Genomic DNA, 25,571 nt, shown 5'->3' on the forward strand with positions numbered 1-25,571 from the left:
ATAAAATGTATGGTGCAACCAAAAAAATACTATTTGTGTGGGTAAAATTAAAAAGAAAACCACAAGTTTGCAAATTTTGGAAGGTTTTGCTTTCACGCCGTACAATTTACGGTAACAACGGCATGTGTTCTTTACTCTGTGGGTCAATACAATTAAAATGATACCCATGATGACATACTTTTCTATTATTGTTGCGCTTAAAAAAAGATCGCAAACCTTTTAACCAAATTAGTATCTTCATAATTACTCTATTTTGACGACCTATAAACTTTAAATTTTTTCGTATAAGCAGTGGTATGAGGACTCATTTTTTTCGCAGTGATCTGTACTTTTTATTGATACCACATTTGTGTATATAAAATTTATACATTTTTTTATACATTTTTTTATAAAATGTGACAAAAAAGCAGCAACTTTTTTTTTCTTTACATTGACGCCGTTCACCGTATGGGATCATTAACATATATTATATATTATATATTTTAATAGTTTGGACATTTATGCACGCGGCGATACCAAATATGTTTATTATTTTTTTTAATTTATTTAATTTATTTTACACTTTTTGGGGGTAAAATGGGAAAGCGGAACATTTAAATTTTTTATTGGGGGAGGGGATTTTTCTATTTTTTTTCTTTTTTTCTTTTACACTTTTTATGTCCCCATAGGGGACTATTTATAACAATAACTTGATTGCTAATACTGTTCAGTGCTATGCATAGGGCATAGCACTGATCAGTATTATCGGCGATCTTCTGCTCTGGTCTGCTGGAAAGCAGATCAGAGCAGAAGAAGCCGGGAAGGCGACGGAGGCTGGTGAGGGGACCTCCAGCCGCCATGTTAGCTGATCTGATCCCCGCAGCCAAGCCGGGGGCGATAAGATTGGCATAAAATGTAGCCGCAAAGCCGCAGATGCCGTGATCTGTATTGATCACGGCATCTGAGTGGTTAATGGCAGACATCTGCATGATCGCGGATGTCAGCCATTACCAGCGGGCCCCTGGCTGCTATCAGCAGCCAGGACCTGCCGCGCATGACACGAGCATCGCTCCAATGCTCGCGGTCATGTACAGGACGTAAATGTACGTCCTGGTGCGCGAAGTACTGCCACATCAGGATGTACATTAACGTCCTTGGTCGTTAAGGGGTTAAAATTAATGCTTACATAGAAATATAGAATCACATCTCCTCCCCCTCATCCACCATATCTCAACTTTTTTATGGACATGTGTCTTTTTCACCTGTACTAACTATGTAACATTATTATTGCAGTAAACAAACAACGTCTGGCAGGGATGGATAATTAGATGATCTTCCTTTATCACATTTGGGAGGAAAAACACATTAAGCATATAAATGGACCATAAAAATCATATGGTGCAAAAACGTTTCCCCCTCATCAAAATACTCAGCACTCCCTTCCTTCCAAGAAAAAATAGAAAGGTCGCACTCCAGGAGTGACAAGCATTCTTTACTGTATGAACTGTAAATCATAAAATAGTCTACCAAAGGAGCTGGTTGCAGATGATGATCTTTGATGGAAATATCAGTCAGTGTGTGGGATCAAACAAGCCTCCAGCAACTCATGTATCAGTAGACATTTATTTGGGGTCAAAAAGAAGATTATTAAGAAATGAAAATACAGATTTTATTAACTATACGAAATACATATAAATGATATCATAAAAATAACACATTAAGTAGATACCTGAAGCTTGACTGCAAGTCCATTAAGTTCAAGACAAAATTGCCTAAAAGTAAAAAATAAAAAAAAATAAAAAAACACTGAATGAGATACATACTCCAAAACCATATTTTTAATATAAAACAGACAAGTTGGACAAGTTTCATTTTTGTTTGACGTTTTTGCACGACTAGTTGTATTTCGTAAAGGAATCAAGCATGTCACCACAACATTTAGGGGAAAGCAAAAAAATAAAAATAAAAATTTAAAATAAAAATGTGCCTAAGCATTTTTTTGCAACTTTTGTGGGTAGACATAAAGTAAACAAACAGCCTTACCTAAGCAAATTTCATTTTGCCCCGAATTTATTAAGTGTGAATGTCGCATGTAAGCATAAAAAAAGCAAACTCCTTCAATAAGTTGCAAGTTAAGCCAAGTCAGACTTGGCTTTTAAAAATTGCCATGGAAGAACACTTTTAAATGGCTCACAAAAAGTTGCAACTGAGACTTTTTGTGCAGAAAAGTCTCAGAGGAGAGGAGGAATAAAAAGTGGTGTTCTGAAGTGATTTATTGTTTTAGCTTATGTGCACCAAATTCATCAACCCCCCTGTGATAGTATGATAAATGTGTCACACCAAAAAAAAAAAAAACAGGCAGAGCTCCTCATAGGGCAATATTGCCAGTGAAAAATGGCACACATTCAACAAAGTGACATAGGTGAATAGTGGTAAACTGCTCACCTGGGTAGGTTGTTTTAAAGACACAACCGCATATGCGTATAATGGATGTGGTGCTGCCTCCTGGAATCAGCAGGGATGAACTCCAGCTGAGCATCACAGAGATTCCAGGAATGGTCCAAGTAAAATGCTGGTAGTTACATAGTTAGTACGGTCAAAAAAAGACATATGTCCATCAAGTTCAACCAGGGAATTAAGGGGTAGCGGTGTGATTAAGTTGTCGTGATCCACAAAAAAAAGATCCAATGGGTGTTCATTTAACACTTTATTAAGCCACACAACGCATTTCAGAGCGTAGGAGCGCCTTTGTCAGATATACTGGCGTGACACACTGATTCAAACATTGGCCCTCATTTACTTAGAAAATCGGGTTGTAAGTCTATCTTGCTTTCTTACCCGACTGATTTTTCCCCCTGGTATTTATTATTATGTCGCATCCTGTTTGTCGCACGTGGGTTTTGTTGGTTATGGTTTCCAACTCCTCTGAGTTGTCAGGAAAAAATCCACAACAATTCAACAAATTCGGGTTGGAAACCTTTATAAATAAGTGGGAAAGCTCAGAAATGTTGGGTTACGCCCCTATTTTGGGTTTGGGAGAATCCACATCGGGTCAGTCGGGTAAAAATGTTGCATCGTGTCGCAGACTGGCGCACAATGTCTGCAACATGTCGCAGACATAGATGCGCCAAGAAAACCCGACAAAACAAGTCGGATTTAGAATAATAAATGAGGGCCAATTGTGTCACTTTATACATGTGAAAATGGCGCCATAAAGAGTAAGCTCCGCCCACTGGGCATGTCCCAAATGATGATACTGACCTATACAACTATTAAAAAATATGTATAGATAGCATGAGTCATATTTGCAATCATAAAAAGAAGGTACTCCAGTTAAATATTTAAGCTATAAAAAAAGAAATCCTAGAACGAAAGTAATCTGTTCCATGAAATGGGCTGGTGCGCATGCGCGATCTTTGAGATATACTAGTGATGACTAGTAGCTGTGAAGTGCCAGATGCACTGTGAAAATGGTGCCATTTAGAGTAAGCCCCGCCCACTGGACGTGTCTCAAATGACATTGCTGACTGAGACAGTACAACAATAAGAAAAAAAAAACTCTGGCGTCTGGCGCAAGTGCGGATTGTAAGCAATCCGGTCCTTAGCGTATGCCACTAAGGACCGGATTGTGACAATCCGCACTTGCGCCGGACGCCAGAGTTTTTTTTCTTTTATTGTTGTACTGTCTCAGTCAGCAACGTCATTTGAGACACGTCCAGTGGGCAGGGCTTACTCTAAATGGCACCATTTTCACATGTATAAAGTGACCGTGTGTAACGCCAGTACATCTGACAAAGGGGCTCCTACGCCCTGAAACACATTATGTGTGGCTTAATAAAGTGTTAAATTGGATCTTTTTCTGTGGATCGCGCCAACTACCCAACCTTTTACTTGGACCATTACAGGAAACTCAATTTAGAGAGGTTTTCTTTTATTTTACACGATTTAAAAAATTGTAACTTCTTGTATGGAAATTTGTATGCTTAAAATTGTCCTCTTCTGACCACTAACACTTAAATTTTTCCAAACATGGAGCTATGTGAGGGCTAATTTTTTGGGGCTATGATCTGTAGTTTTTATAGAACCTATTTTTGTTGCGACTTTTTGATCACTATTTTTTTTCTACATGATGTGACCAAAAATATGCAATTCTGAACTTTGGTAGTTTTAAAAAAAATCAATTATGCCACTGGCCATGCAGTTTAATTAACATTATTTTTTAATAGTCAGGTGTTTACGCGCACAACGATAACAAAAACGTTTATTTTTATTTTTGCTTACATAATTAAAATTTGAAGAAAAAAAAAAGGAAAAAAGGGGGTGATTAAACCTTTTATTACAGAAGAGGCTTATTCACATTTATTAACTTTTCTTTTTTTTTATACACTTTTTCCAGTACTTTTTACTCCCTATAGGGGACTATTACATGCAATCTTCATATACACCGATCAATGCTGTTCCATACAACAGCATTGATCAGTGTTATTGACACTCCAATGCTACAGCCTGGTGACTGTCTGCAGCATTGGAGCACCGATCGGACGGCAAGGAGGCATGTAAGGGCACTCCTGCAGTCCTCTCAGCTGATTGGGACTCTAATTTCACCATGGGTGTCCCGATCAGCTCCAATGATCAGTTAGCATTAGATTTGCAGCACTTTTAGATGCCCCCCATCAACTCTGATCGCGGAGTCTAAAGGGTTAATGCTGGAAATCCGCCTGATGTCCATCATTAGATGTTCAAGGGGGACATTTTTTTTTTTTTTTTTTTATTACCACCACATATTACAAAAAAAAAAGAATACAATATTTTATACAAATTTTTTCTTTTTTTTTTTCTATACGACCGCATATCCTCTTTATCTTTTCCCTCTTCAGAAATTTGTACCAAAAGCGGTACAATTTTTTGCACTGAATTTCACATCTCCCCCCGCCCATTTCACATCTCCTTCGTCACATTCCCCCTCTCCCTTGTCACATTCTCCCCCCTCCTTGTCACATTCTTCCCCCCTCTGTGACATTCCCCCCTCTGTCACATTTCCCCCCCGTCACATTGCCCCCTCTGTCACATTCATCCCCCCTTCTCACCTTGTCTTGTCCTGCAGCAGCATACACTGGGTTTGCCGGGCAGATTTCAAACCTAGTGTATTTGCTGCAGAACAAGTCCTTTCCCCTTCAGAAAATCACAGGCTTTACACCACTGCGGCCTGTGATTGGCTGAAAAGTGAAAGGTCCTGTAAGATGAATAGTGAAGAGAGCAGAAACCAGAGCGCACGGAGGAGAACGGCATATGCAGGGACCGGGATTAGGTAAGCAAAAGTTTTTTTTTATTTTACTCCTTTTTCCTTTTACACTTAGCTCAGTGTTTTTCTAACAGGGTGCCTCCAGCTGTTGCAAAACTACTACTCCCAGCATGCCCGGACAGCCTTTGGCTGTTCGGGCATGCTGAGAGTTGTAGTTTTGCAACAGCTGGAGGCCCCCTGTTAGGGAAACACTGACTTTTAGTCTTTTTCTTTACCTGCTCTGGCCGGCCCCCGCAACGGGAGCTGACCAGAGCAGATAATCGCATGTTTTCCCGGGTGCCGCATCGCTATATCGCATTGCAACCCGGCCGGGAACTCTGCAATTCTACCCCGAGCGTGACTCGGGGTTACCGATCCTGGCAGGGAAAATTAACCCCGAGTCACGCTCGGGATTACCGCTCAGGAGGTTAAGCCCTCCTCTTTTGATTTAAACTCCTTTTTTTTACACTTTATTGCTCTTATTATTTCCCCTCTTAGGTAAGCTTTACAGGTCTCCCAGACAACCGGGTCACTTGCTGTGCCCCAGTTGTTTGCAAAAAACTCCCTCAAGTTTTTTTCTATTGTGGCATTCTCTATCAAATTTAACCAGTGAGGGTTAATTTTCTGGAACCCATCTCTTACCTCTTCCTCTGTTTTTATCAGTACTTCTAGAGCCGCGTGGTCTGACAGACATCTAACCCAATAATGTATTTTTATCACCTTATTTAAACTAGAGTCATTTCCCAGACATATATCTATTCTGGACATAGTCTGACAGGTCTTGTTCCAACATGAATATTCTTTCTTTTGAGGGTTGTAAATCCTCAAAATATCGCTGAGTCCCAGTTCATTACATACTTTCGCCAGGGGAGTGCAACTCACCTCTCCTTTACTCCTGCTTGCCCTCCATCTATCTAACCTCTCATCTAGGACGCAGTTCATATCTCCCATGGCAAACACAGGGCATTCGCCGCAACAAAAATCAAATAATTTAAGAAGGACCGCGGATGAGAAAGGCGGGGGTATATATACAAATGCTAATACACATCTTAAATTTTCTAGTCTCCCATATAAAAAAACAAACCTCCCCTCATCATCTACCCTTTTTCTAATTAATTCCCAATTTAAGTTTCTACGGATTAACACCGAAACCCCCCATGAATATGCTGTATGAAGAGAATGGTAATAATGTCCCCAAACATTACGATTCAAAACCATTACTGTTTCTCTAGTTAAATGTGTCTCAACTAACCCGACTATACCTGGTGCGTGCTTCATAATAACTCCCATTACCGCTGATCTTTTAATTTTATCCCCAAGTCCTCGTACATTCCATACCACAGCCTTACCATTCATCCGCAGTCAGTCATTCTCTTACAGTCCAGTTGAACACAATAAACACCGTAGTGAGAAGGAAGAGAAAAGGAAAAAAAAAAAAAACTTCCCCAGGGTTCCCCAAACCCGCCCCCCCCCCCCCAACCCCCCCCCCCCCGGGTAACCTGCCATCCCGGGCAAATCTCTAGCCTTGCGTGATTGTACCCCCCCCCACCTCCCCCCCGGACCTTAACCACTATTTTTTAATCCCTGTGTGTCCATTCAGTCCACCACTTCTACTGCGCTAGAGAAAAAGAACGTCTCATTGATGTAAAAAACCTTCAGCTTAGCTGGGCACATTAAAGCAAACTTGATTCCATTATGTGCAAGTCTCTTTTTAACTTCCCTGAAAGTATATCTCTTCTTCTTTGTTTCAATTGCATAATCTGGGAAAAGCATAATTCTATTTCCATTGTATTCTATCTCCTTTTTTTCCCTCATTATTCTCAAGATGTTGTCACGGTCATTATCATTCAGGAGTTTAAGTATTATGGTACGTGGTCTGCCCCCTACTGGCGGGGGTTGGAACGGAATTCTATGCGCACGTATCACACTAAAGTGTTTAGAGAGGTTTTCCTCCCCACACTGCGCAATCAACCATGTTTGGATAAAAGTTATCACATCTTTACTTTCCGCTCCCTCTGGGAAACCCAAGATTCTAAGGTTCCCCCGTCTGCAGCGGTCTTCGAAATCTGTCACTTTTTGATTTAATAACTTGTTCTCCCCTCACATCCTCTGTACTTTAGATTTTAACTTATGAACCTCATCTTCCACACCCGACACTCTCGTCTCCACCTCTGTACACCTCTCCCTGACTTTCTTTAGATTTTCCCTGATCAAATTGATTTCCACATCGATAACCCCCACTTGATTGGACAGAACATCTATGGAAGTATTACATTTTGCAACTGCCGCTAACATTTTATCTAGGGCAGGTTGGGGAACATCCCCTTCCTTCTCCATTATAGAGCCATCTAATCCCAGGTCTCCTTCATTGGTTTTATTTTGTCCACGATTTGTAGGCACTGCCCACGGCGAGACAAAATATTTATCCACTTTACCAGCTGCTTTAGCGTCCTTTGTGGGGCTGTGTGTTTTATTCAGCTTGGGTGCCATCTTATCCTCCAGTTGTCAATATATTGTCCCACCCAGAACAGTCACGTGTATTTCATATGCTGCGCCGGGAGATTCAGAAAAGTTTACCAACTAAATATTTCCAACGGACACTTTCAGCTTGTATCACAGGAGAAGCTCAATTATCTGCAGACTATAGACCTGCTCCTGCAGTGCTACAGGTATTTCACCAAGTGTCGTTTATACTCAGGAGAGAAAAAAAAAATACACTGTCCCAATTAGGGTTTTCCACCCAAATTCAGTTCTTATAGATAAATTCTTATTTCTTATGCAGAAGGACCTTCTTTATCGACTTTAAACATGCAAGGTGAACGTGGCAGCGTTCACCTCCACAGCTATAATCGCCACGAGGGGGATTTATTATTAAGCGAGCAAAACTTGCCCCCACACCTATTCTTTTAGTACAGTTTGTTCACTGTGGCAGCAGTTTCATCCTTATAACAACACAGATATGAGAGGATCTCAGCTGGGTCCCTGGAGCAGCCATGGATCAGCCTCTTCAGTGTGTCTTCCTTCAGTAGCTCCAGGGTCACACTCTCACTCTGCTTGCATTCTCAGCACAACACAGATCCGGGTTCCTCCCACTCACTGCCTCTTCTGAGCCTCCACTCCAGATCACAGCGTTGTCGGCACCTGTGTGTGCTGTTGTTCGTGTAGGGGCCACTACACTTACAGTCCACTGCTCCTCGCTCGCTACTGCTGTGTCAGGTCAGGTCCCTCTGCTCCACCGCCATCCAGCACACTCACATCCCAGCTTTCAGCGCAGCTGAGCGGTGTCCCGAACCAGCAGCATGTTTTGGGCCATGGAGGTGGCAGGAAGCGCGGGGGGGAGCCTCTCAACCTCCTCGCATCACGTCCTGTTCAAGGGGGACATTTATCTTTACTGACAAACTGTGTTTTGAAATAGTTTAATTTTCCTTTGGTTTTTTCTTACATGCAATATATTTTACTATTGTAGGGGGGGGGGGGTCTGGCGCACGCAAGCAAAAAAAATGAATCCCTTCAGAACCCAATTTTGCATGATTCCTCCTTTCCTCTGAATTTTCTGCACAAAGAAAAACTCAATTGCGCAACTATGTGGTGAAAGACAGGAGAAGTTGATTAGGTGGAGACTGAGCAATCAGATATACAAGGTCACTGGCAGATTTTAGGGGATTCTGCAGCTTGCTATTTACAATGATACAGTTCAAGATGGGTTTGCCAGCAGCAAAAAAAATATATATATATATATATATATATATATATATAATTCCACAGATAGAAAAACACAGCTAATTTCTTTAGAAAACTGTTCTACGTCTGTTTCCAGTTTGAGTGTGGCTTCTTTCACTTCAATGAAACTGAGCTGCAGAACCACACCCAACCTGTAGACAGAAGGGGAGTGGTTTTTAAAAGACAGTAGCTCTGTTTTTCTATTCCTTAATAACTCCTTTAATGCAGATTTTGTCACAGACTTCACCTTATGCATTTTCCATGTAAAAATCTCTAGCTATTCTGCAACAAAATAAGCATGCTCTAATCCATGTGGAATTACTGGTACGTGTGAAACGGATTTTTAAAAAAAAAACTTTCTTCTTGTTCTGTAAACTAAAAAACTAAAAATTGCTGAAAATATCTGCCATATCTGGTACTGGTCTGAAAGTTTTTGACTCTAACCAAACAGATATTGTAGGTGCTTTAAAAAATGCTATGAAACAAACTGCACACAAACTATATAAAACTTCCAAGAACGTTTTAAAAGGGATAACTCCATAATTATTCACAGTTTGACATCTTAAAGAGGTACTCCGCCCTTGACATCTTATTCACCGAGTCATCACTGCAAGTTTGCTCTGTGCGTGATGACTCACGATACAGGGGCCGGAGTATTGTGACATCACGGCTACCCCTCCTCGATGAAACTATGGGAGGGGGCTTGACTGCCACTACGCCCCCTACCATAGACTTGCATTTAGGGGGTGGAGCAAACTTTGCTCCGTGCAGTGATGACTCTGGGGGCTGCAGGAGAGATTGCGGGGGTCCCCAGCAGTGGGACCCCCGCAATAAGACATCTTATCCCCTATCCTTTGGATAGGGGATAAGATTTCTAGGGCGGATTACCCCTTTAAGGACACAGGCCATTTTGGCCTTAAGGACAAAGCTAGTTTCATTATTGCGTTTTAGTTTTTTCCTCCTCAGCTTCAAAAATCCTAACTTTTTTTTTACTTTTCTATCCACAGACCCATATGAGGGCTTGTTTTTTGCATGATCAATTGTACTTTGTAATGACACCTTTTATCTTACCATAAAATGTACGGTGCAACAAACAAAACAAAAAAACTATTTTGTGGGGAAATTGAAAAGAAACACAATTTTGTAAGGTTTCATTTTTACACAGTGAACTTCACGGTAAAAAATGACATGTTCTATTTATTCTTAGGGTCAACAAAATAATAAAAGGATATGCATGTGTACATGCTTTTATATTATTGTACTACTTAAAAAAAAAAAAAAATCTAACTTTCTAAAAACATTAGTATGTTTTAAAATCACCCTATTCTAATGCCACCAACTCTATAATTTCATATACGGGGCTGTATGAGGGCTTATTTTTGCGCCGTGATCTGTCGTTTTTATCAGTACCACTTTTGTGTATATGTGACTTTTTGATAGCATTTTATAGAATTTTTCTGGGATGTCATATGGTAAAAAAAAAAAAAAAAAATTCACACTCCTCAATGCTTGACTGTGGGAGGGGGTGGTCATCATGCCCCCTCCCACAAACTTGTATTGAGGGGCTGTGACTTCATGAGGAAGCGTGGTCGACCGACGCAGCAAGCACACAGCGTTGTCTTTTTTCAACCGTACAAACTATGTATGTAACTAAATGTTCCAAATGCTAGCCAGTGGAGTACCCCTTTAACATTATATTTTGATAGTTCAGACATACCAAATATGTTTGTTTATTTTTTAAATGGAGAAAAGAAGAAAAGACGAGATCTAAATTTTTATTAAAGGGGTAGGAACTTGTCCCTTTTTGTTTACTTTTTATTTTCTTAAACACTATATAAACACTGTATATCAGTGATCTTGAAGATCATGAAAATGCCAGGATACGGAGAGAGGCAGGTGAGGAGACCTCCGTCCACCATCTTGGCTGATCTGATCCCTGTGGCCGTGCCACTGATGATCAGATCAGCCATTTAAAGTGCTGCATTGCTGCAGATGCCGTGATCTGTATTGAGCTCTCCAAACAGATCCGGGATTAAGAGAAAAGGTGGGTGGCTGCACACTAAGATAATAAATGTCCCAACTGTAGCGAGGTTCTGAAAGCACTTCACCCGTAGTGTCAATAATAAGTAAACAGAAGAAAAATGGGTCTTCAGACCTCAAGGAACCATTAGTGAGAAAGTGGTATGATTTAGGGGTAATTTGCAATAAAATGGGATATGAAATATATTTTAAGACTGAAGATGCCGCTGGTTATACAATAAAATTTAATTTATACATCAATAAAATAAAATGTTGTACCCCTTGCTACAGGGTCAGAGACTTACATATTAAATTAAATAGATTAAAATATGTTATAAAATGTTATAAATAAATATTATGATAAGATGCATGAGAATTCTGCCACTTGAGTTGATAATGTATTTTTTTGCAATATTCAAAGCTTGGCAGTGGTGCTGCAGGGTTATGATGTGTCTGAAATGTCAGATCCTAGTACTGCAAAAATGGGATGCAGGAGAATTAATATTTGCAGTGTATACGTAAAGTGGTACTGATATGCGCCCAGGCTGCTGGATGGAAAGTACCTGCGATCCTGGATCGGTGCGCAAGTTAATGCAGTGGGAGGTGATGGAACTTGCCTGTCTACCGGGTAAGACGTCGACTGATTTCTGGATGGCACAGAGCAGCGTCCAGTTCGGTGGAGATAAGTCCAGGCTGTGGATGAAATACAAGTGCTCCCGGAAGCTGCGTCCTCGTGCAGTTGGTGCCGTTCAAGAGCACACTGAGCAGTGGTATACTAAGCAGGGGACTGCAGCGCCTGCAAATAGGTGCACATAGGGTAATCTTGTTACTAGCGGTGGCAGATCATGCAGGACGATCTGTGGAGGCCAGACGTGTTTCTGGAAGTTTCTCCTTTAATAATTGCTGAAGATGACTGACTATAGACATAGTGGTCTTCTATAAGATTTCCTCTTAATTAACCCCTTAACGACACATGATTTACTGGAATGTCATGTGTCCACTCCCAATCTATAACAAGGGCCGGGACCCGTGGCTAATAGCGTGCGGCATTGATCGCTGTGCCGCGCGCTATTAACCCTTTAGACGCGGCGTTCAAAGTTGAACGCCGCGTCTAAAGTGAAACTGAAAGCATGCCGGTTAGCTCAGTGGGCTGTTCGGGATAGCCGCGGCTAAATCGCGGCATCCCGAACAGCTTACAGGACAGCGGGAGGGCCCCTACCTGCCTCCTCGCTGTCCGATCGCCGAATGACTGCTCAGTGCCTGAGATCCAGGCATGAGCAGTCAAGCGGCAGAATCATCAATCACTGATTTCTTATGAGAAACCAGTCATCAATGATAAAGATCAGTGTGTGCAGTGTTATAGGTCCCTATGGGACCTATAACACTGCAAAAAAAAAGTGGAAAAAAAAGTGAATAAAGATCATTTAACCCCTCCCCTATTAAAAGTTTGAATCACCCCCCTTTTCCCATAAAAAAAAAAAACACAGTGTAACTAAAAATAAACTTATATTGTATCGCCGCGTGCGGAAATGTCCGAATTATAAAAATATATCGTTAATTAAACCGCACGATCAATAAGTCCTATCAATGCAAAAATGGTACCGTTAAAAACTTCAGATCACGGCGCAAAAAATGAGCCCTCATATCGCCCCATACACGGAAAAATAAAAAAAGTTATAGGGGTCAGAAATGACAATTTTAAACGTATTAATTTTCCTGCATGAAGTTATGATTTTTTCCAGAAGCACGACAAAATCAAACCTATATAAGTAGGGTATTATTTTAACCGTATGGACCTACAGAATAAATATCAGGTGTCATTTTTACCGAAAAATGTACTACGTAGAAACGGAAGCCCCCAAAAGTTACAAAATGACGTTTTTTTTTTTTCAATTTTGTCTCACAATGATTTTTTTTTCCGTTTAACCGTAGATTTTTGGGCACAATGACTAACGTCATTACAAAGTAGAATTGGTGGCACCAAAAATAAGCCATAATATGGATTTTTAGGTGCAAAATTGCAAGAGTTATGATTTTTTAAAGGCAAGGAGCAAAAAACGAAAATGCAAAAACGGACCCAGCCAATTTTCAGTTTAGGACCCGGCCATTTTTTGCACATCTGACCACTGTCACTTTAAGCATTAATAACTCTGGGATGCTTTTACCTTTCATTCTGATTCCAAGAATGTTTTTTCGTGACATATTCTACTTTAAATTAGTGGTAAAATGTTGTCGATACCTGCATCATTTATTGGTGAAAAATTCCAAAATGTTATGAAAAAATTGCAAATTTTGCATTTTTTTTTAACTTTGAAGCTTTCTGCTTATAAGGAAAATGGATATTCCAAATAAATTATATATTGATTCACATATACAATATGTCTACTTTATGTTTGAATCATAAAGTTGACATGTTTCTACTTTTGGAAGACAGAGGGCTTCAAAGTATAGCAGAAATCTTAAAATTTTTCACAAAATTTTCAAAATCAAAATTTTTCAGGGACCAGTTCAGTTTTGAAGTGGATATGAAGCGCCTTCTTATTAGAAATACCCCATAAATGACCCCATTATAATAACTGCACCCCTCATAGTATTCAAAATGACATTCAAAAGGTTTGTTAACCCTTTAGGTGTTTCACAGGAATAGCAGCAAATTGAAGGAGAAAATTAAAAATCTTCATTTTTTACACTAGCATGTTCTTGTAGACCCAGGTTTTGAATTTTTGCAAGGGGTAATAGGAGAAAAAGCCACCCAAAATTTGTAACAATTTTTCTCGAGTAAGGAAATACCTCATATGCATATGTCAAGTGTTCGGCGGGCGCAGTAGACTCATAAGGGAAGAAGCGACAATGGTATTTTGGAGAGTGAATTTTGCTGAAATGGTTTTTGGGGGGCATGTCCCATTTAGGAAGCCCCTATGATGCCAGACCAGCAGAATACCCCCCACATGGCACACCATTTTGGAAACTACACCCCTGAAGGCACGTAACAAGGGGTCCAGTGAGCCTTAACACCCCACATGTGTTTGATTGCTTTTCGTTAAAGTCGGATGTGTAAATTTAAAAAAAAAAAGTTTTTCACTTAAGTGCAGTTTTTAACTCAAATTTACAATTTTTAGTAAAGGTAAATGGGAGAAAATGCCCCCCAAAATTTGTAACCCCCATCTCTTCTGAGTATGGAAATACCTCATGTTAGGATGTAAAATGCTCTGCGGGTGAACTACAATGCTCAGAAGAGAAGGAGTCACATTTGGCTTTTGGAAAGCAAATTTAGCTGAAATGGTTTTTGGTGGGCATGTCGCATTTAGGAAGCCCCTATGGTGCCAGCACAGCAAAAAAAACACACATGGCATACTATTTCTGAAACTACACCTCACAGGTGTTTCACGACTTTTTGTTAAAGTTGGATGTGTAAATGAAAAAAAAAATAATAATCACTAAAATGCTGGTTTTTCCCCAAATTTTTCATTTTTACAAGGGGTAATAGGAGAAAATGACCCCCAAAATTTGTATGGAAATACTTCATGTGTAGATGGCAAGTGCTCTACTTGCGCACTATAATGCTCAGAAGAGGAGGAGCGCCATTGAGCTTTTGGAAACAGAATTTGTTTTGAATGGAAGTTTACAGAGCTCCCCGTGGTGCCAGAACAGTGGACCCCTCACAGAAACTACACCCCTCACAGAATTTAATAAGGGGTGCAGTGAGTATTTACACCCCACTGGCGTTTGACAGATCTTTGGAACAGTGGGCTGTGCAAATGGAAAAAGGAGATTTTTTTATGCTTACCGTAAAAACTCTTTCTCAAAGGATCCATTGCGGGACACAGACCATGGGTGTATGCTGCTGTCACTAGGAGGTTCGACACTATGGCAACAAGAAAAGTCAGCTCCTCCCAGCAGGATATACCCGCCCACAGGCACCTGAACTAATCAGTTTTAGTCCCAGAGCAATAGGAGAAGACCGACAGGTCAAGAGAAAACCACAAACTGTCCAAGCAATCAGAAGAAAAGGCAACTGAACACACCTTTGGACAGATAACTGAAGTAGGAACACCAGAAAAAAGGGTGGGAGCTGTGTCCCCCCAGTGGATCCTTCGAGAAAGAGATTTTATGGTAAGCATAAAAAAAAAAATCTCCCTTTCTCTATCGGGTCCATTGGGGCACACAGACTATGGGACGTACCAAAGCCGTCCCTTGGGTGGGTAAGGAATCAGACAGGTGGACGGTGGGCCCACCGCCGTCTGCAACATCTTACAGCCCAGAGTAGCATCAACTGATGCGAAGGTATGAATCTGGTAGCACCTTGAGAAAGAGTGCAAAGACGACCACGCGGACATCTTACAGAACTGCAAGGCCGAAGCCACGTAGCGGAGGGCCCAGGATACCCCGAAAAACGGGTGGAATGAGCCAAAACCCTGAAGGGTGGGATCTTCCCCTTGCAGCGGTAAGCTCCCGAAATAGTAGACCTGATTCACCGAAAAATAGTGGTTGCAGAAGCAGGTTGTCCTGTCTGACAACCTTCCGGGAAACAAAAAAGGGGGAGTCACACTGCCGAAAGGAAAGAGTGACTGAGAGATAAGTCCGAACAGCCCTCACCACAACCAGATTTGGAACAAACGCTTCCAGGATGAGAAGGGGCCGGACAAAGGGACGGTAGGACGATGTCCTCATCGAGATGAAAATGAGTGTTTTCCATCCAATAAGGACAACTTGTCCTGGTATACAACCAGGACGGGAGAACGGCATAAGAGAGCTACCAGCTCTGACACCCTCCTAACAGAGGTAAGGGCAATAAGGAACGCCACCTTCCGGGGAAGGAGGTGAAGAGAAATATCCCTGAAAGGTTCAAGAGGGGGCGCCTTGCAGGGCACCTAAGACCAAGTGTAAGTCCCAAGGGAAAGAAAGGGACTAATAAGGAGGGGCAGCTTGTGCCACTCCCTGAACCACGTTCGGACATGATAATTGAACGCCAGAGGACGTTGAAAACAGAATGGAAAGAGACAAACCTTTACCCTTAAGGGAGCTGAAAACCAACCCTTGGGCCAGCCCCAACTGGAAAGGGGTCGGGAATGGAAAACCACGACCGGAGAAAAAGGCTGAGTTTCACACCAACAAAAATAAGACCGCCAGATATGGTGGTAAATCTTGCAGAGGAAGGCTATTGAGCCCTCAGCATGGTGTGAACCACTTGGGAAGAGAAACCGCGGGTCCTCAGAACCGCTGTCTCAACCGCCACGCCGTCAAAGTCAGAGATGGTAAATAGCGGTGGCACAGGAGATCTGAGATAAGAGGTCTGGATGATAGGGTAGGCGCAGTGTTAAGTCGTTCAGGAGCCTGACCACAACAATGTACCACACCCGCCTGAGCCAGGCTGGGCCACGAGAATGGCGGAAACGCCCCACTGTGAGTTTCTTCAGGACCCCGAAAAGAGATGAAGGGGAGGAAAACAGATAAGGTAGGGCAAAGCCCGACCACTAAACACATAAGGTAGGGCAAAGCCCGACCAAGAGAGAGGAACGCTTCGGTTGTGGCGGGACAGCAGAGGCCCACGCCTGGAGCACCCCAGGGGTTTCAGATCACTGCAAACACCCCTGGATGTAGGGACCACTGGCCTTGGACGACTGAGGACCGGCCGAGAAGACCACATCCCAGGGACAGCCGGACTGAAGATAGCTGAGATGGCCGGAAACCTGAGTTCCGCCCATAAGGGAATTTCCCAAGAAGCAAGCAAAGAAAGAATTGCCCTAGGCCCCAAAAAGTTGAAGGGGAAAAAGGCTTCTCGGGGGGTCAAGACCCCAGAATGGCCGGTACTTGAAAACACCTCCCCAGCCCGACATACTGGCAGGGAGGGGCAGGAAGTAGTGTTCCCGAAAAAAGCAGGGGGGAACTAAGCCACCATAGAAGGGACTGACAAGACTGACAAAAGTTAATGATCTTGCGGTCGAGAGACAATGGAGACCTGTTCCACCAGAAGAGAATCACCAGTTGAAGAGGTCAGTGATGAAACTGGGTAAATGGCACGGCCTCCACGGCCGCCGCCAACCGACCCAGGACATCCATGCTAAAGCGAATGAAACTGGAGCAGGGTGTCAAAGTCATCGGACTCTCTATAAGAGAGTGAGCCGATCGGTCTGGAGCCCCATGAGAGCGGTTGGACTTGTCCAAATTGACCAACCAAAGTGAGACAAGGTCTGGAGGTTGAGACTAAGACTCTCCAGGATCTTGGCCCTGGCTGGGGCTCTGATCAGGAGGTTGTCCAAGTAAGGAATCACGGAAACAACTGTTGTCCGTAAAAGGGCGATCACAGTCGCCAGGACTTTGGTAAATGTCCGCGGAGAAGTGGCCAGACCGAAACAGAGAGCCACAATAGAAAATGAACGTCCGGAAATGCAAAGTGGAGGTACCGCTGATGACCGGGAAACAATGAGATGTGGAGGCAGGCATCCTTGAAGTCCACCGAGGAATGAAAAACTCCTTGAACCATGGATGCCAGCACCGAACGGAGAGACTCTATTCGGCATGGGAAAGCAAGACGCTGGCTGAGATACCCGAGAACCAAGACTGGGCGAACAGAAATGCCTTTCTTGGGGACCACAAAGAGGTTGGAACAAACCTCGAAAATGTTCCCCTGAAGGAACCGGGACAATTACTCCCAGGATAAAAAAAAGGAGCTGCATGGTCCAGGCATCCCGGAGAGTAAGAGGCGACCAACCACCTGAGAAAGGACGGCGGGTGGAGGCGACCCTTCAGGTCGAGGAAGGCCTACGGGTGCCTGATGGGGCCGCAAAACGTCCGGAACGGATAGCCGACGTCCGGGAGGAACGGGATCAGAAGGAGGGAGCCCTCTTCCCAAGAAGGAGCCTGGCTGGACCCTTTGTTGGTACCCTTTGTTGGTACCAAAGGTCCGCAGAACCGGAAGGAGGACTTACGACGGAAAGCGGTTCTGTGAGCCTTATCCAGAGGTAATAAAGAGCTCTTTTCTGCCCGTCGCCTCACTTCCTGAAGGTGGCGTCTGCATGCCACATGGAGGGACGGTGGCTACCAGGTAGCTTGTGGCAAAGGCAGCACAATAGCTGCGCATGGAAGCAGAACACAGAAAATCTCCATCTGCGGAGCATCGGAGAGCCAGATTAAAGAAATCCCCCGGAGGGATCTTGAAGACTACCCTGGCGGAGTTGTGAGACCATACTGAAAGGGCCTTGACACCAAGGCAGAAGCAAAAGCAGGAAGAACCTGCTGCGTCAAAAGGCAAAATTTGCCAAAGCCTCCACATTCATGTCCGCATGATTCTTGAAGGCAGCCGCATTAGCCAACGGCCGGGTAGGTGCCTTAAAGAGGCGGGAGACCGGCGGATCCGCAGTTGGAGAGGAGGTCCACCGAGCAATGAGGTCCTTGGCGAAGGAATACCACGCTTGAACCTTCTTCGTTTCCTGAAACTTCTTGTCAGGGTGCCTCCAGGCGGATACCAGCAGGGTGTAAAATTCAGCTTGAGAGCTGAAAGTCTTGGGTGCTGGTCGGGCACGAAGAAAGGAGACTTCTGGAGCCAAGTCCGAAGTTCCTGGGTCCTTTAGATGGAAAGTGTCTCTTATGGCAACAACCAATGAGCACACCACATCAGGCACATCCGTGCAGTTCTCTGAGTCGGAGACCGAATCAGAAACCTCATCCACAAGTTCTCCAGGTGAATGGGAACGAGGTGAGGCAGCCCTGGAAGAGGTCGGGCACAACGAAAGGAAACTTCTGGACCACGTCCGAAGTTCTTGGGTCCTTTAGCTGGAAGGTGGCCGAAGGCCGAATCAGAAACTTCTTCCACAAGTTCTCTTGGTGAATGGGAACGTGTGATGCGGCCCTGGAAGAGAGACGGACCTGGTATGCAGGTCTGGAGAGCCAGAGTGGCGACCCTGGGAGCATTCTCTAGAGGAGCTACGCTTGCTACAGGTCCGAGTAACGGGGCGATGCCTGCGAGGTGAGCGCCCATGCCTGCCAGAAGACTTGTGAGAGGAGTCAGATAACACACCCCTATGATGCTGCGAGAGCATCAGAATAGGGGGAGAGCGGGACTCTCCGGAGGGCCGGTGTAGGGAGGGCCTCTCCTAGGCAGTCACCACATAATGGGAGACCTGAGCCAAGTCGGATATGGACTGGGAGAGGGAGGGAACCCAGGATGGAGGGGCGGCCTAACCCACTGGGTTTGGAACAACAACCGGGGTAGAGTAGCAGGGGGGTCTGGGGGAGCAGACAGAACAAGTGGTACAGCAGAACCAGACAGTTTAGAGATACAGTGTTAACAGATTAAAGGAGTGGCTAACACTCCAGTTAACTGTTTAGAGGGAGGCCGTTCTGGGCGCCTCTCACCCAAGACTGTGTTCCATTCCACTATGTTGCTGATACAGTCTGCTAATCTTACTGTTTCACATGCCTTGAGATCCCCATAGATCACAATGGGCCTATTTTAAAATTAAACCACAACACTGTAACACTCTGTCCTACCTCGGGACTCGAACTCATGGTGGTCTCCAGGCTGTCAGAGAGGAGAAATACTGGCCAATAGTAAGGGAGGGGCGTGTTAGGAGCAGAGGGCACCGCTGATTGGCCCCTGCCACCATAATCGCGAGCACAGCGCTGTTTAGTGGTCGGTTCGCACCCTGAGAAGCTTCGGCGGCCCTGGGTGGGCGGAGCTAAAGTGCACCGGGCCAAAGTATTAACGCGAAGTCCCGTAATGGCGCCCGCTCCTTGCCCCGAGCGCACATGCAAATGCATGTGCGCTCTCGGGGAACTGAGCGGACTAGACGCCGCCGGCAGCAGCCGCTGCTGAAAGTGAAAGTAAGCCGGCGCTCAGAGCGCCCGCATAGAAGAACGCCGCGGCTGTCAGCCGCTTCAATGTAAAAAACACACACACAGTCGTTTCCACACACACACACACACACACATATATATGAATAAAGTGAAGTAAGCTGTGCCCCATCCAAACTGCCACTGCTCACCCCAGTAATAAAAGACCCCCTGTCCAGGCCAGCCCCATTAGACCCATAAGAAAGGTGGGGCAAAAACTGAGGGTCTCCAGATGTTGCAAATCTGCACCTAAGGGAGAAAGGACCTCATGAAGTCTTCCTATGAAGTCTTCAGCCAGCTTTTGTAACCTGCATCATACCGGGCTACCATGTGCGAGCAAGGAGATAGGGTGACCCGGACCCATGAGGTACAAACCCAGGCACTGACCGTTGGCGAGAGGGGGGGTGAACAGCGCATATACGCAATGTCTGTGCCCCCTCAATCACAATGGGGAAACAGGAAAGAAAATGGAAAACAGGAAAGAAAATTGAATAAAAAATCTAACACTTTCCTAACTAGGAAAATAATAAAACATAAGACCTGGTCTGGAGAGAACTTCTTAGACACTAAGCTTACACTGATTGCCTGTGGGCGGGTATACCCTGCTGGGAGGAGCCGACTTTTCATGTTGCCATAGTTTTCACCGACCACTCTTCCAAAAATCTGCCAGACACCTGTGGGGCGTAAATACTCACTGTACCCCTTATTACATTATGTGAGGGGTGTAGTTTCCAAAATGGGGTCACGTGTGGGGGGGTTCCATTGTTCTGGCACTATGAGGGCTTTGTAAACACACGTGGCCTTCAATTCCGGACAAATTTTCTCTTCAAAATCCCAATAGTGCTCCCTCTCTTCTGAGCATTGTATTTTGCCCGCAGAGCACTTTACATCCACTTATGGGGTATGTTCTTACTCAGAAGAAATGGGGTTACAAATTTTGAAGGGGCTTTTTTCCTATTTTCCCTTGTGAAAATGAAAAATGTAGGATAAAACCAGCATTTTAGTGAAAAAATGTTTTTGTTTTTTTCATTTTCCCATCCAACTTTAACGAAAATTCGTCAAACACCTGTGGGGTGTTAAGGCTCCCTATAACCCTTGTTATGTTCCATTAGGGTTGTAGTTTCCAAAATGGGGTCACATGTGGGTATTTTTTTTATGTCAGAAACGCTGTAAAATCAGCTACCCCTGTGCAAATCACCAATTTATGCCTCAAATGTATATAGTGCGCTCTCAATCCTGAGCCTTGTTGTGCGCCCGCAGAGCATTTTACACCCACATATGGGGTATTTCTGTACTCAGGAGAAATTGCGTTACAAATTTTGGGGGTCTTTTTTTCCTTTTACCGCTTGTGAAAATAAAAAGTATGGGGCAACACCAGCATGTTAGTGTAAAAATATATATATATATATTTTTAACACTAACAGGCTGGTGTAGCCCCCAACTTTTCCTTTTCATAAGGGGTAAAAGAAGAAGGAAAAAAAAAAAAAACCTGTAGTGCAATTTCTCCTGAGTATGGAAATACCCCATATGTGGCCCTAAACTGTTTCTTTGAAATACGACAGGGCTCCGAAGTGAGAGAGCGCCATGTGCATTTGAGGACTAAATTAGGAATTGCATAGGGGTGGACATAGGGGTATTCTATACCAGTGATTCCCAAACAGGATGCCTCCAGCTGTTGCTAAACTCCCAGCATGCCTGGACAGTCAGTGGCTGTCCGGAAATTCTGGGAGTTGTTGTTTTGCAACCGCTGGAGGCTACGTTTTGGAAACACTGTCGTACATTAAGTTTTTCATTTTTATTGGGGGAGGGGGGGGGGGGGACACACTGTAAGGGGGTGTATATGTTGCGTTTTACCCTTTATTATGTAGTAGTGTAGTGTTTTTAGGGTACATTCGCACTGGCAGGTTACGGTGAGTTTCCCGCTAGGAGTTTGCGCTGCAGCGAAAAATTTGTCGCAACTCAAACTTCAAGAAACTTACTGTAAACCTGCCCGTGTGAATGTACCCTGTAAATTCACATTGGGGGGGGGGGGGGGGGGGGGGGATTAGCAAACCTACAGCTGTTTCAAAACTACAACTCCCAGCATATACTGACAGACTGTGCATGCTGGGAGCTGTACTTTTGCAACAGCTGGAGGCACACTGGTTGGAAAACCTTCAGTTAGGTTCTGTTACCTAACTCAGTATTTTCCAACCAGTGTGCCTCCAGCTGTTGCAAAAGTACAACTCCAAGCAAGTACTGATCGCCGAAGGGCAAGCTGGGAGATGTAGATATGCAACAGCTGGAGGTATGTTACTACAACTCCCAGCATGCCCAGACAGCTGTTTGCTGTCTGGGCAAGCTGGGATTTGCACTTTTGCAACATCTGGAGAGCTACAGTTTAGAGACCACTGAACAGTGATCTCCAAACTGTGGCCCTCCAGATGCTGCAAAACTACAAATCCCAGCATGGCCAGACAGCAAACAGCTGTCTGGGCATGCTGGGAGTTGTAGTTTTCCCAACATCTGGAGGGCTACAGTTTAGAGACCACTGTACAGTGGTCTCAAACTGTAGCCCTCAAGATGTTGCTAGGCAACTTACCGACTTCCGTAGGATTCAGGGAGCCGCATCGCCGTCCTCTTCTGCCGCTCATCTCCATCACCGATCGTCGCCCCGCTGCCACGGATGGTAAATGGCAACTGGAGAAAAGAATGAAGCTGTTTTTTGAGGTGGGTTTATGAAATGTACTGCAAATGGGTGAACCTGATGAGCTAAAATGATGAGGTCTAAGAATTCCATTTTAGAGTGATTAGTGGATGCCTTGAATTTTAAATTAGGCATCAAGTGGATAGAGATCCAGAAAACAGGACTTTACCAGGCGCTTCTCCTCAAAGGAATGACAGCCCAAACCACACTGGCTGGATTCAGGAACAGTCAAATTTATTAGGTGCAACAAAATTTCGAGTCCGAGCAGGACTCGTCGTCAGGCATAGTAGTTTCAGACATAGACAGTGTTTATTTAAGGCCCTGTGCTAATCATTACCAGGTCAAAGGGTCATGACATTACATAACAGTAAAAAACCGCAGGGCTAAAAAAAAAAAACTTAAACCCGGAACGAGGCCGGTGAGTAACTGTCACGCTGATGTGTGTAGAAATTAGCGCTGCGCGGTGCCGACATCGGGGCTTTGCTAGCCAGCACGCCCGTATGTCTGCAGCGCACAGAACAGGAGAGCTGTCGGACTTTACAGCTCACTCCTGTGCCGAAAGCGGGGAGTGTTGATGCGATCAGCGAGCCTGCTGACAGAGCTGTCTGGAGTGTGATGACGTATGGCTACAAAGTAAACAGTGCGCAGAAACCATGCGCACGCAGACCGGGGCTGCAGTGGTCAGCATATTCACGTGTCTCCAGCGCTGCAAAAGGCCCTCCAATGTGTCTCCAGCACTGCAAAATTACATGCCTATTTCAGGGGTGATTGATAACACAAACCAAGGTAACTGTATTCATATAAATATAAAAATAATAATGGCTTAAGTGGTGATAAATAGTTCTGTTGGGAATAGATATTGCAGCCAAATAGGTTATATAGGTGAGAATGAGTATTGCGGCCATATAGGTCTATTGGATTGGACACCAATATTACAAAGACATTTGAGTAATTTATAGAAAGATGTTAGAAGCAATGTGAGGGTGACTTAAATACTTTTATATCTATCTATATATATATATATATAGATAGATATAAAAGTATCAAAATTAAACCATAAATATGATTGGAAAAACATGAATAAAAAGGTTTTGGATCCTTATAAATAGTCATAAAAAGGGGTATAAAAAAAAGTATAAAAGGAGTAATATCCTTATGCATGGCCCTAAACCTTAAATGGGGGGCGGGGTATAAGGGGGGCTTAAATGGTGTAAGATCCCATATGGTGGTCTTTATAAAACTGTTTCGATCATCTCGTTAAGGCCCATGGTGAGACTGTAGCAAGTTTAAACTTCCAGAAAATAAAGTTTTTCTTTAAAGGGAACCAATCATCAGATTTTATTCTATATAACGCTTGGCAAAGCGTTATATAGGGTAAAATCTTTATTTTCACCATTCCCGGGGGACGCTCCTGCCCCCAGGGATGGTGAAGATATGAAGTTATAAACTAGTCACCGCCGCAGCCGTAAGTAGTCACCTGGGCGGGGAGCTCTTCTCCCCTACTCCCGTTCTTCAGCCGGCAGCGACGCCCCCTACGCTTAATTGACGGGCCGCGTCATCACTCTGCTCCGTCTGTTCAGTGAGCGGAACAATGACGCTGCCCATCAATCAAGCGGAGGGGGCGTCGCTGCCGGCCGAAGAACGGAAGTAGATGAGAAGAGCTCCCCGCCCAGGAGACTACTTACGGCGGTGGCGGTGACTAGTTTATAACTTCATATGTTCACCATCCCCGGGGGCAGCAGCATCCCCCGGGAATGGCGAAAATAAAGATTTTACCCTATATAACGCTTTGCCAAACGTTATATAGGGTAAAATCTGATGATTGGTTCCCTTTAATGATTCAAACCTATTTGGTATATGTTCAGGAATGTGGTCGATAGGGATTACAGTTATAAGATTTTTTTTCCTTACGGATGGTTATTGGTGCAGTGTCTAGAAACCCTGTGTAAAAGAAATCTGTTTCTTATATTCTGTCCATGTTTGTTTAGACGATTTCGTAGGAGTTGGATTGTACGCCCAACATATTGGAGCCCGCAGATACATTCCAATAGATAAACTACATAAGATGACTGGCAAGAGAGTCTAAATTTTATATGACATTTTTCCTGTTAGAGTGATACTCTGTTACTCCATTTTTTATTTATTTCATTGCAGCATATATGATCCTGCTGGAAGGCCGCAATTTTTGTTTTGAGTATTATGTTGTTTGATAATGCTGGGGGCCAGAATGTTCTTTAGAGAGGGGGCACGTGATCCTTGGTTGGCTTGGCAATTCTTCCTTTAGGAAGTCATCATTCTGAAGGAAATTCCAATGCTTACGTAGGATTTGCTTTATTTCCTTTGCGTGGTGACAAAAAGTGGTGATGGGTCTCGCCGTCTCTGAATCTGACAGAACCCCTGCCTTAATAATATGAGTGTAGGCATTCCTGTTGGGTTTTTGTTTTAAATTTGTTATAGGTGTCCTTGATGATAGATTCTGGATAGTTCTTTTCACGGAACCTGGTTGCCAAGATTCCAGCCTGTGTTTTAAGGTGTCATCATTTATAAAATTTTTGCTTATGCGTTTATACTGCCCATAGGGCACATTTCTCAGCTAGGGTTTGTAATGGGCGCTATTGTATTCTAGATATCTATTTACGTCTACTGTTTTATAAAAAGTGGATGTGATAAAATTAAAAGAATCATGTGAAATGTTAAGATCAAGGAAATTTACCTGTTCTTCGCACATCTCTAGAGTAAACTTTATACCCCAATTATTCGTGTTTAGCTTCTCGTTAAATTGGATTATGGATTCCTTTCACCCCCTCCAGAGGAAGAAAAGGTCGTCAATATATCGGCGATAAAGGATGATGTGCGCTGTAAAAATGGGGTTGTTGTCAATGTGCTCTCGTTCACAAATCCCCATAAACAGGTTTGCCTAAGATGGGGCCACTTTGGACCCCATAGCGGTCCCTTTTTGTTGCTGGTAGTTGTTCTTATGATATATGAAATAATTATTTTCCAATATGAATCTAAGACCTTTTAGTAGAAAATCTCTCTCTGCAAGATTATCAT

The 25,571-nt window shown here is 43.6% G+C and overlaps 1 protein-coding gene across 1 annotated transcript in view; it reads right to left on the reverse strand.

Moving 5' to 3' along the window:
• MOB4 (MOB family member 4, phocein) overlaps positions 1 to 25,571 on the reverse strand; it is a 281,748-nt gene that overhangs the window by 132,230 nt on the left and 123,947 nt on the right. The window contains exon 4 of the mRNA XM_056533393.1: positions 1,709 to 1,751. Within this exon, the coding sequence (XP_056389368.1) occupies positions 1,709 to 1,751 (43 nt within the window). The remainder of the gene's footprint in view (positions 1 to 1,708; positions 1,752 to 25,571) is intronic.

Source organism: Hyla sarda, chromosome 8, assembly GCF_029499605.1.
Source record: "Hyla sarda isolate aHylSar1 chromosome 8, aHylSar1.hap1, whole genome shotgun sequence".
NCBI classification, from domain to species: domain Eukaryota; kingdom Metazoa; phylum Chordata; class Amphibia; order Anura; family Hylidae; genus Hyla; species Hyla sarda.